The sequence below is a fragment of the Mesitornis unicolor genome, unplaced genomic scaffold (assembly GCF_000695765.1).
Source record: "Mesitornis unicolor isolate BGI_N332 unplaced genomic scaffold, ASM69576v1 scaffold1030, whole genome shotgun sequence".
Taxonomy (NCBI): Eukaryota; Metazoa; Chordata; class Aves; order Mesitornithiformes; family Mesitornithidae; genus Mesitornis; species Mesitornis unicolor.
Genome location: NW_010156007.1, coordinates 1 through 11,707, shown reverse-complemented (window position 1 = coordinate 11,707; position 11,707 = coordinate 1). Strand labels below are relative to the sequence as shown.

Here is an 11,707-nt window from a genome sequence, read left to right as displayed (position 1 = left end):
CAGTCCACACCAGTCTGTCCCAGTCCACACCAGGCTGTCCCAGTCCACACCAGTCTGCCCCAGTCCACACCAGGCTGTCCCAGTCCACACCAGTCTGCCCCAGTCCACACCAGGCTGTCCCAGTCCACACCAGTCTGCCCCAGTCCACACCAGGCTGTCCCAGTCCACACCAGTCTGCCCCAGTCCACACCAGGCTGTCCCAGTCCACACCAGTCTGCCCCAGTCCACACCAGTCCGTCCCAGTCCACACCATTCTGCCCCAGTCCACACCATTCTGCCCCAGTCCACACCAAGCCCCAGGGCCAGGCTGTGCCCCGCCATGGTTTTGTGGGGTCCCCCCCTCAGGATCTCGTTTCTGCCCTCGCAGGGGAGATGCCGCCCTGGTCGATGTCACCACGGCTCTGGAGACAGAGTCCGCCAACGGCAAGGACCCCCTGGTAGGTGGCTGCGGGCAGCCGGGGCTCGCTGGGAGAGGCGCAGTGCGTGGGGTGAGCTCTGCAGAGCTGGGGCAGGTGGAGAACGTGAGAGCGCCCAGTGCTGAAGCTGCAGGCGCTCGGTGCTGCTGGGTGTCCTGATCTGCTTGTCCCTGCAGCAGCGCTGCCCTCGGGCTGGGGTCTGCGAGAGCTGGGGGTCCCAGACTTGGACACTGCCCTTCCCTCTTGCGGGTCGCTGCGGGCTGGGGTTGATGCTGACCTGGGGGGTAGCTGTTCTGGCTGCTGACACTCTCCCTTCTCCCGTTTGTTTTTATTTCCCCTCATCACCAGCACGTTCTCCCAAGGGATTCTTACTCGGTAGCAATCCGTGTCTTTGCGCAGATGATGGGGGGTGCAAAGGCAGGAGGAAGCCATGGGTTCTATGGGGAGTGGAAAAAGAGCAAGAGTAGGGGATTTTTTCAGCAGACAAAACGTTTCTGTTTAACAAATTGCTGTCTGACAGTGCCTGATGTGTTAGGACTGACAAGCAGCCTCAGTTTTCCAAGGGTAAGACGAAGCCACAGAAGGTGGGAAGGCGGTTGTTCAAAAAACCAGAATCTGAACATGTTTTGTGGTTCAGACGAGGACTTTCCATCCTGCTGGCTCCTGTTTTGGTTCTTCCCAGTATTATTTTGGAAATCCTCACGCATCTGACCAGTTCTCACTGACTGGATCTACAGAATAGCTCCAGCTCACTCCCGTTAGGGGAAAAAAACCATTCCCACTGAATTCTCCTGTCTTGGCAGGTTGCAGCCCAAAACGCCTTCGCTGTGTGGTTCAGTCTAAGCCCAATCTGCTCTGGTTGTAGGAAGCTGCCGGGGACAACTCGGAAGCCCTGGACGCTCAGGCGGGCTCGGTGGACGAGGAGAACGGGCGGCAGCTGGGGGAGATCGAGCTGCAGTGCGGGATTTGCACCAAGTGGTTCACGGCGGACACCTTCGGCATCGACACCACGTACGTGAGCAGTGCTGAGCAGAAGCGGCAGCATTCGGAGTGTGAAGTGCAGCGAACTCGGGTGTGTTTGTGGATACCGAGCGCTGCAGGAAGCGTCTGTGTTGGCACACTGGGAAATAATGCGGCTGCTTATAGAGCTGCAGGGGACTGACCTTGCACTCCCTGAGGACCCAACGTGTGTGGTTGTGTTGTGTCCCGAAAAAGTACTCGGGACTTCCAGTTAAAATGATTGACTGGGGTGGAGCTCCTTGTCCAGAACGGCTGGGTTGTTGTCTCTTATTTTGCTGAATGAATTTCAGAACTCCTCTAAAACACGAAGATGACGCTGAGCTTGCTTGCATTTTTCTTTGTGCCCTTGATAAACCTGATTTGATGGGAATATCATTGAGCCTGTAAGGTGCTTCTGGTTTTGGAGAGAGTATGATTAATTGCTTAACGTGGATTGATTAATGTCCTAGTCTGAAGCACACCAGAACTTACAGGTCAGCGTCTTCTTTTCCAGCTCGTGTCTGCCTTTCATGACCAACTACAGCTTCCATTGCAACGTCTGCCATCACAGCGGGAACACGTATTTCTTAAGAAAACAAGCAAGTAAGTCTGAAAGCGCGCTTGTTGAAATTCCGTGCAAGGCAGTCCTGGAGGCTTTGTTTTGTGTGGAGTCAGTGGGAAGTTTCTGCTGAAACTTTTCAAAAATGACCCAAAATTCCCATTTCAGCAGCAAGCTGGTGCGGCCTTTTCTGAAAATGCTTTGCCGTTTTGCTGCTAACTTATTAAGATGGTGAAAATCTTCTGTGTAGTGAGGGCTGCTGGCTCAGGACAGAGCTGGTGTCGAGATAGTGTGGGTGCTGTGTTTGGCCATCGCTGCGCACACGAAGTGCGATTCCAGCTCGGGTTTGTTTTTGTTTTTCAGATCTCAAGGAAATGTGCCTTAGTGCTCTGGCCAACTTAACGTGGCAGTCGAGGACGCAGGACGAGCACCCGAAAACCATGTTTTCAAAAGATAAGGTATGGCTTTGTAAAAACCACCACTGATTTACGTGAGCTGTGGTTTCAGTGAGGAGTGAGTTCCAACAAGTGGTGGCTCTGAGACTTTCAGACCCACGCTGCTCAGTCTCATCTTGATTTTCTTTAATTGCAGGATATTATCCCATTCATTGATAAATACTGGGAGTGCATGACAACGCGGCAGAGACCTGGGAAGATGACTTGGCCAAATAATATTGTCAAAACTATGGTGGGTATTCAGAGTTTTAAATTTGTGGAGGATTTGCTGTGAATGGTGCAGTTTTTGACATTTGTGTTTGCTGAGCTCTGGACTTAGGGCTAAATAGTGAAGGTTCTAATGCTTCTTACAGAGTTGATGTACATGCTGCATATTTATTGTAAATACCATGAGTTATTCACTGCTAGTGAATTTTAAGGGATCTTACCCTGTGTAACATAAACTCCTCTATTTCAGTGTAAAGAAAGAGATGTGTTCTTGGTGAAAGAGCACCCGGACCCAGGCAGTAAAGACCCTGAAGAAGATTACCCCAAATTTGGGCTTCTCGACCAGGTTCGTGACCAGGGATGGAGGCAGAGGCTGGTTTTGCTGGTGGCTGCTCAGATGAGTGGGACATTGCCCACACTGAGCCTGTGCTGTGCCCAGCCGTGTCCTGCAGTGCTGAAAGGGCCGTGTTCAGGCTTTTGACCACGTCTACATCAGATCTTGGTCTCTTTTTCAGGATCTGGCCAATATTGGTCCTGCGTACGACAACCAGAAACAGAACAACGCTGTGTCCACCAGCGGAAACTTAAATGGCAAGTTCTTTAATCAGGTTTTAATACTTGGGACTAAGCTGTGTTTTCCCCGTCCTGGAGCTGGGTGTCTGTGCGGTTCTGGTGCAGTGAAACCTGTCCTGAGAGCTGAGGTTACACTTCTTATGTTCAAAACATCCAGCCAGTCTCACCGTGCCTCTACAGGGAGGTCAGTTTTACCTTCCTGTGGAGGTTCAATGTTTTTCTCTATGGCAGCCAACGAAATCAAGCTGCTTGTGAGAAATAATAATGATTTTTTATTTAGCTACTTGTATTACTCAGATTTCCATTTCCCCCTCTCTGAGGTCTGAAAGCAGAACCTTTCCTCAGGGCTGAGGTTACACTTCTTATGTTCAAAACATCCAGCCAGTCTCACCGTGCCTCTACAGGGAGGTCAGTTTTACCTTCCTGTGGAGGTTCAATGTTTTTCTCTATGGCAACCAACGAAATCAAGCTGCTTGTGAGAAAGCTGAGCTGGTCAGCATTCTTCCATAATGATTTTTTATTTAGCTACTTGTATTGCTCAGATTTCCATTTCCCCCTCTCTGAGGTCTGAAAGCAGCTAGGACAGCACACATACATGTGCTGTTCCTCCTTACAACCCCTGCTTGCATTTGCTGCTGTTCCTTTTTTGGGAGGGCAGCCTTGCTGGGGCAGTGCTGACTGCAGTGGGGTTCCTCAGTGCGCAGGGCTATGCCGTTCTGTGTCAAACCCATCAGACTGTGCCTGACAGGAGGTGTCTGGGGCTTTTGGAGCAGGGTGTGGGTATCCGAGGCTGCGTTGTCTCCATGTCACACGCTGGTTGTTTTCTTCTCTGATTTCGGGAAGATTGACCAATGCGTGGTGCCCCTTCTGTCCTGACAGGTGGAGCCTCTCTGGGAGGTGAATATTTACCTTTCAGCTGCCAAAACTTAAGTATCGCTGTTTGCAAAGCTTTTTTGCTCAATGTAGAAGCTCAAGTCAATGGAAAATCAAAAGCGTGCCCTGGTGTGATTGTGATAACACTTTAATACAAAGCAACGACTTCCCTGTTTAATCTTTAGCAGTTAGAAGCTTTTGAATTCTCATATTCTGCCCCACTTGGCTGGTTTAAAGTCATTTGCACTTACGTTTGGGTTTACTTTGTATGATTTGGCCTGATGCTGTCGGTAGTTTTAAATCTTAATGCCTCAATAAGTGGTCTGCATCTGTGAGCTGGTGCGATATTCTGATTGTTTGGGTTAATGAGTGGTGACGAACCGGAGAGCCTAAATATTGCTCTGCACTGAAACACGTGCAGCTGAGACCACGTCAGGTTTGTGCAGAATATGGCATTCCTTCAGCGGTTGGGACCCCTTACGCCATAGTGGTCATTTAAAACTGACTGTGCATTTAATTACAGCACAGCGTGCTGTTCTTGAGGTGTTTATCTCCAGTACATAAAAATCCTGTTCCTTCTAAATCAGCAGTGATCTCTTTTGAAGCAGTGCAACGATAAAGTGCATGCACAATTTAACACATTAAAACCTTACACTGGGGTCAGTTTGATTACATTTTGTTTGTAGCTTTTCCTGTGCTGCAGTTTTATTTGCCTGTAAAAATTGTACTAAAATCCACGCACGGTTCAGTGGTGGTGCTGATTTTGGTGATACTGAAGAGAAACACCTCTGTTGCTTCCCATTGTTCCCCAACCTAGGTGTGTCTTGGTTTATAGATGAGAATTCAGTGCTTGGTGCTTATTGGTGTCAGTGTTCCTGCAGCGGTGTCTCTAGGGTGACAACTGTGTTTGAATCAGCCAGGGTGTGCCATAGCCTGGGGTCTCTGCTGCTTTTGCAGAAACACCTTTACCTGTGGCTGGAATCTCCATGAGAGCCAACATTAATGCGTCTGGAGCAGACCACAGCGCTGCTGCCTGGAGATCTTTTGGCAGAAAAGCTTCTTAATTGGCACTACGAAAGTTTGGTCTGAGCTCATTTTGTTGATGAACCTCACTTAGCTTCCACTCGAAATGCAGGCATTTCAAAAGTTGGCTAGAAGCTACCTAAAAGTTCTGGATTTTTGCCCTGCTCGTTTTCAGTAAAGTCTGTTCCAAATAACCTGTGGAAGGATGTGCTTGGGCTCATGAACCCATTTCAGTGTGGCTGCTTCTGCCCCTTTGTTTGTGGAGATCCCACGCTCGCGGGCTCCCTGCCCGTCAGCTGCTCAGCGTCCGTGGTTTCTGTGCTAGGGGGAATCGCCGCAGGAGGCAGCGGGAAGGGACGGGGGGCGAAGCGCAAGCAGCAGGACGGAGGGACCACGGGGACAGCCAAGAAAACCCGCAGGTAAGAGGAGAGACGGTGCCATGGCACAGCGGTGAGCAGCTACAGCGAGGTGTGGCACAACAGGCAGGGGAAAAGCATCGCTTTTGGTGCCTTCGGCTGCCTCCTGTCTGCCTCTGGCCTTGGGAGATTATGGGGAATCGTGGCATAACCCTGTGGTGTTATGTGCTAGAAATTATCAGAAATAGATGAGTGTACGGTCATTGCTAGGGGAGTCTGTGCTCATTTCACACCCAGTGTTTTGGGAGCAGGCTCAGCCCTTTAAGACCTTGTCCTGGGCTGCCTCGGCTGATGCACAGCCACCGTGAGACACCAGCCTGTGTTTCTGTGTTTCACAGTGACCCGCTGTTTTCGGCGCAGCGCTTACCACCCCACGGTTACCCTCTGGAGCACCCCTTCAATAAGGACGGATATCGCTACATCTTGGCTGAGCCTGACCCGCACGCGCCCGACCCGGAGAAGCTGGAGCTGGACTGCTGGGCAGGAAAGCCAATTCCCGGGGACCTCTACAGAGCCTGCCTGTACGAACGCGTGCTCCTAGCCCTGCACGACCGAGGTACAGAGCCAGCTGATGGTTTTTGGGTCGTACAGCCAGCTCCTCATGTGAGGGGCCCTCCTCTGTAACCTCACAGGACTGGCTATTGATTGCTTTAACAAATGCTAATGTTAAATCCACTTCTGCGTGTTAGCTTGCCTTTTGACATTGCCACGCATTAGAAATCACAGACAAACTGCTCATATCATCTTCTCTTATCTCCCACAGCTCCTCAGTTAAAGATTTCTGACGACAGGCTGACGGTTATCGGTGAGAAGGGCTACTCAATGGTACGAGCCTCGCACGGAGTGCGGAAAGGAGCGTGGTACTTCGAAATATCCATGGACGAGATGCCCCCAGACACCGCTGCCAGGCTGGGCTGGTCACAGCCACTGGGTAAATAATTCTACCAAGTATTTCTTAGCAGTAGATTTCAACCGGTTCCTTTATTTCTGTAGTGATTTAATTAAGTTTAAATCATGTTCAGTTTGCCTGTTTCTTCACTGCTTTCCTTAAGGGGAAGCTCTGCAGGTGATCTAAGCAAACTGCAGCGTGAGTTGATCCTTTATGGTGTTGCATCCTTGGCCTTGCTTAACACTGAAGTCAGTGCATTTGCACTAACAGCAGCTGTATTTGTTAATTGAATGTAATTACTGCTCCCAAACTTGGTGTGGGGCACACAGAGGTGCTCCTGCTGCACTGTGCACGTTCACAGAGCAACTTTGGTCTCCGCAGGGAACCTCCAGGCGCCTCTGGGGTACGACAAGTTCAGCTACTCCTGGCGCAGCAAAAAGGGAACCAAGTTTCACCAGTCGATAGGGAAACACTACTCATCCGGCTACGGCCAGGGCGATGTGCTGGGGTTTTACATCAGTCTTCCAGAGGACACCGAGACTGCCAAATCGCTGCCTGACACTTACAAAGATAAGGTGAGGTGTGGGGTTTGCTGTTGTATCAAGTGTTGGTGCTGTGGATAACGGGTTGCTTTTGCCCCCTCTCCATCCACCCCAGAGGTGAATTGGAAGGGAAGACAGTGCATGGACTGCTGAAGGAGGTCGCCCACATCTTGTTTCATCTCCTCTTCCCCTCCCGGTTCTCAAATATTTGAGAAGTGTGAATCACTTCACGGGTGCTCTGCCCCAGCAGGCACGCCTGTCCCGCGGCAGGGCTCCCGTAGGGCTGCGGTTCTTGCTTGTCACTAAAGGTAACGCTTCTTCTGGGTTGCCTCTGAAGTGGCTGCTTTCTGGTATTTCAGGCTTTGATCAAATTCAAAAGCTACTTGTACTTTGAAGAGAAGGACTTTGTGGACAAAGCAGAGAAGAGCCTGAAGCAAGCACCCGGCAGCCAGGTGAGGGAGGTGTGGGCAGGGGGAGGGCGTAGAGCCTGGCTGGTTGCACCCATTAATCACTTGCGTTTAAGGGGCACAGAGGGAGTCTGAGCGTTAATTCTTCATCAAAAACCAGAATGCTTTTATTAAAGCAACAATAAACATGGCCTTAGCTTGTGATTTTTATTGCTACCACTTAAATAATTGTCTGGCATCAGGTGAGGTGAAGCAGCCTCTTGAGGATTGCTTTGTCGTTCACAAGTAACTCCTCATCTTTATCTTTTCAGATCATATTCTTCAAGAACGGTGCCAGCCAAGGAGTTGCCTTTAAAGACATCTTTGAGGGAGTTTATTTTCCTGCCATTTCTTTGTACAAAGGCTGCACGGTAAGTAACGTATCTTAGGAATTCTCCCCATCAGTTTTAGTAGTGGGTACTCTAGGAGTGTATCAAGCAAGTGAAGAGGAAAGATGGGAAGTACTTCAGTGAAGTGAGCCTGTAACAGTGCTGCTGTTCACTTGTGTGACCTGGCTTTGTTAAACACTGAATGAACGCTCTCCATTCATGCACAGGGTGCAGTTGGGCTCAGGAGCAGGAGGACTGAAGAAGCTTACTCGTTTTTATGTATTTAATGACAAATGTGTCTTTCTTCCACAGGTTTCTATAAACTTTGGGCCATACTTCAAGTATCCACCCAGAGACATCACGTACCGTCCGGTGAGTAATGGCTGCAGCTTTTTACCCACACACACACTTTGATAGCCTCACTGTTTAAACAAAAGGTGGTTGAGATTTTGTTGTGCTGGTGGTGGGATTTGATTCATGCCAAGCCTGTATTGCCCTCTTCAGTTTCCGTACTTGGATGGTGTAGCCAAAAGGATTGTCTTTATTTAAACATCTTAAAGGACAGATAGCCTGACAAACAACTTAGCATCTACTGTTTAGTTATAATTTGTCAAAAGGAACAAGACAGGTCAATTTTCAAGTCCCTGTTCTTGTCTGTGTTAGCTTCTCTTATCAGTAAGAGGCCCGAGTTCTTGTTTAAGGAAACACTTGGAATTTCCCCTCGCACTCATAAATATTTCCAGGAGGGAAGCAGTCCTGGAGCACTGCTGGGCTTTGTCCTGCCCCTCACTGAGCTCGTTCATCCCCTTTGCAGATGAGCGACATGGGCTGGGGCGCCGTAGTGGAGCACACGCTGGCGGATGTGCTGTACCACGTGGAGACCGAAGTCGACGGGAGACGAAGTCCCCCCTGGGAGCCATAAAGGGCGGCACGGCGCGAACAGAACCAACACAGCCGGCATCCAGGCAAGTGGTTTTTATTCCAGAGGAACGTGCGTTACCCGGGACAATCAGCCAAGGAGCAAACCCGCTGCAGCCGCCGCTGTGTCTGTTACCCACAGAGCCTCGTGCTCTGCCTCTGCTGGGGGCTGGGGGCAGCTCTGGGCTGGGCTGTGCTGTGCTGTTTGGGGGCAGCTCTCAGTCTTCAGTAACTTTCAGTGTCACCAGCTGGGGAGGCCAGCACGGTGTCGAGACAACGTCTCGTGCGATGTCCTGGGCTCCGACAGCCGCCCGTTCTGAGAGCCGGCTGGAGCTGGAGCTGCCAGCTGTACGCACACTTGCAGAGGCAGCACCGACACTTCTGCTCAGGGGTGTTTGCTGGTCCTCCAGCTTCCAGCCAGGAGGGCTGTGTTGTACCAAGACTACTGCATGTAAGACTGAAATTTGGGCTGTTGTCCAAACTGTTTGTTGGGTTTTTTTTCCCCACAAACTGGAAACCAGTTTAAAAATAAAGGCTTTAACTCTTACTTTTTCATTTTCTTGTCTTATGACTTGTTACGAGATTTGAACTCAAAGTTGCTACGCTTGAGAGGTGCCTCAAGCTGCACATCTGCTCGCTGCATTGACAAGATTTACAGGGCCTCCCGCCAATGATTGTCATTGCAGAGCTTTGAATGAATAAATAATTTCACACTCTGTGTGTGTCTGTACCATTACAATAAATTAATTAATTAGGGCTGCTTCGCTGGGGGAGAAGGGAGTAAAAGCTTTAGGTAAGTAACTGCTGCGTTTGTGGTTTGGGGCAGAAGTAGAGCAAAATTTGGGGTTAATGTGCTGCTCCTCCTGCCTTCCCAGCCAGGTGTCTGGGACCTCCCTAACAACGAATTAGCTGAGGCCTTTAATAGTAAGCACCACTAATTGAAGCTTTACTCGTTTACTGAAGTTAAGCAGGGAGGTCTCAGGGGCAGCACGTGCTCAGTGGAGCAAATGCGGGACTTCCTTAACCCGAATTTTTGGTCCTGCGCTTGCACAAAGAGCTTGTGCTGGCCCCTGCGACCTCCCTAACTAATTAGTTCCAATAAACAAAGCTTTATTTAATTCAGCTATGTATTAATTAGTGTTGGCTGCTACTGAAGGCCTTGGCTAATCAGCGCGGGCCGTAATTAAGCGGTGTCTGACTTACCCCCATGCCAAGATCCCCCACTTCCCTCCCCAAACCAAGCATCGCCCCGCGTTGGTGCGGTCAGCAGCGCACGGCCGCCGTCCGGGCCAGGCGCCCCCGGAGGTGGTTGGCAAAGTCCACCTGCGTCTGGGACAGGACCTGGTTGATGATGGTTTTCGGCAGCCAGCCCTGGAGGGGAGCAGGGGACAGCGTGAGCAGAGCCTGCAGCCCATGCAGACCCTGGGCTCACGGGAAATGAGCAGCAACGCTTACCTTCAGGTCGATGCTGAGCAGCCACGTTAGCCTGGTTTGCGACGGGCTGCCCGACAGCGGGCGCAGGACCATGCAGGTGGGGCCGTTCTCAGCTCTGTCAGAGGACGGGAGGGACGCGTCAGACAAAAATCTGGCTTTTTACCCTCAAAATTACATCTGAAGCACTTGGTGAACTGCGGCTCCTGCTGCTGAGACAGAGCTAAGCCCACGCTAAAAGCTGAAGCCTGGCTCATGAAGCACGCCGTAGGTGAACGCAGAAGCAATTACCTGACGAACCCTTCCTGCTCCGGCATGGCTCCGTACTTGGTGGCCATGCCGGCCAGGACGCAGGTGGAGCCGCGTCTCTTGGCGCACCGCACGCTCACAAAGTCCCGCGGTCCCACGATGTTCCCGGGCGTCGCGGCCGCCTTCTCGTGGGTGATCACCGTGTCCTTCCCGATCTTCTGGAGAATCTTGGACGGATCGCAATTAAAACATTGACTGGAGGTGTTTGCTGCAGCCACAGCCCAAAGCGAGCTGTGATGGTGTGAAGTGTGTGTGAGCCCCGGCTGGGCCTGCCCCTACCTTGACCTCCTCGACGCTGGGATTCCAGTCTCCCATCTGCTCCATCCTGTCCACCAGCTCGCCGTACACCGCGTCCAGGGGCTGGTCCACCACCACCTCCAGCCGGAACACCTTGCCCACGTCCGGCAGCACCTTGCTCAGCACTTTGTCTCCGTTAGCCTGGGCAGAGGGAAGGCAGAACCGGTAAATGCTGACAAATACCAACGATTTGACATAACGGACAAATACTGACAGGACGCCCGTGTCGTTCAGCAGAGCACCCACCGCCTCCGTCTCTGTCTTCCAGCCGTCCTGGTCCCCGAGGATGCTGAGGGATTTCTGCAGGGCTTCCTCGCCTTGCTTGATGTAGGACATCTCCATCTCGCTGAAGGGCTTCTCCTCCAGCCTGGAGCCTGCACGGGGTCAGGCAAAAGCAGCAGAGCAACAACACTGCACGGTCAACCAGCGTGGCATACGTAGGCTGTGTCCACATCAAATACACATCGGGGGCACTCGATTCCCACCGCTCGCCTGTTGAGCAAAGGGGAGGGAGCAGGTTTTCCTCCACGCACCCCCGAGCCCTGCCCCGTGACGGTCACCACGCAGCAGAAAGGGCCACCCCCGGTCACTTACTGAGCAGGGAGCTTCTCCTGCGGACCTGGCTGATCCACGCACCGGGCCCCGCGCTGCGGCAGGCGAACCTGCTCAGCTCCTGGCTGATGGCCACGGCCGCCTGTCGTCTGAGACCTGGGGCAGAGAGCAGAGAGCGTCACTCGCAGCTGCTGGGTGCTGGTTTCACTTCTTTTTGCAATTTAAACACACTACACTGACAAAGTCTCTGCTTTCCCCCTTCGCTGAAGCCCCCGAGGCACAGAGAGCAGGACGCTGTCCTACACAACCCAGGCTTTGCTGCAGGATGGAGGAAAAAAAAGCCATAAAAACACCATGAGAACTAATGTGGGTGCCCAGGAAATGCAATAGGAAGCAGGACAAGGTCGCTGCAGCCAGGAGGAGTTACCCAGAGCTGCCCCCCGCATTCAGCAGCACCACACAGCCACCCCCCC

The 11,707-nt window shown here is 51.7% G+C and overlaps 2 protein-coding genes across 3 annotated transcripts; one reads left to right on the top strand and one right to left on the bottom strand.

Moving 5' to 3' along the window:
• Positions 1 to 374: 374 nt before the first annotated feature.
• ASH2L (ash2 (absent, small, or homeotic)-like (Drosophila)) lies at positions 375 to 8,649 on the top strand. Of its 2 annotated transcripts, XM_010193198.1 has the most exons (15): positions 375 to 437; positions 1,282 to 1,427; positions 1,930 to 2,018; positions 2,338 to 2,432; positions 2,566 to 2,661; positions 2,887 to 2,982; positions 3,152 to 3,227; positions 5,431 to 5,524; positions 5,860 to 6,077; positions 6,285 to 6,452; positions 6,792 to 6,985; positions 7,312 to 7,404; positions 7,671 to 7,769; positions 8,040 to 8,099; positions 8,542 to 8,649. In XM_010193198.1, the coding sequence occupies exons 3-15, from the start codon at positions 1,946 to 1,948 to the stop codon at positions 8,647 to 8,649; spliced, it is 1,470 nt and encodes a 489-aa protein (XP_010191500.1). In that variant the 5' UTR covers positions 375 to 437; positions 1,282 to 1,427; positions 1,930 to 1,945. The 2 variants fall into 2 exon arrangements, with proteins under 2 accessions (XP_010191500.1, XP_010192358.1); XM_010194056.1 differs by lacking the exons at positions 375 to 437; positions 7,671 to 7,769 and having other exon boundaries at positions 1,288 to 1,427.
• Positions 8,650 to 9,908: 1,259 nt separating this feature from the next.
• STAR (steroidogenic acute regulatory protein) lies at positions 9,909 to 11,390 on the bottom strand (the record flags this gene model as incomplete). The annotated part of the gene is made up of 6 exons (XM_010178505.1): positions 9,909 to 10,016; positions 10,101 to 10,194; positions 10,368 to 10,552; positions 10,665 to 10,823; positions 10,929 to 11,056; positions 11,277 to 11,390. Coding segments are annotated over 6 exons (788 nt in total), but the record flags the coding sequence as incomplete, so codon positions are not given.
• Positions 11,391 to 11,707: the final 317 nt, after the last annotated feature.

Coding starts and splice junctions, on each gene's coding strand:
- ASH2L (XM_010193198.1), top strand. CDS start 1,946: ATGACCAACTACAGCTTCCATTGCAACGTCTGCCATCACAGCGGGAAC. Junction 2,019..2,337: donor TTTCTTAAGAAAACAAGCAA/GTAAGTCTGAAA, acceptor TTTGTTTTTCAG/ATCTCAAGGAAATGTGCCTT. Junction 2,983..3,151: donor AATTTGGGCTTCTCGACCAG/GTTCGTGACCAG, acceptor TCTCTTTTTCAG/GATCTGGCCAATATTGGTCC.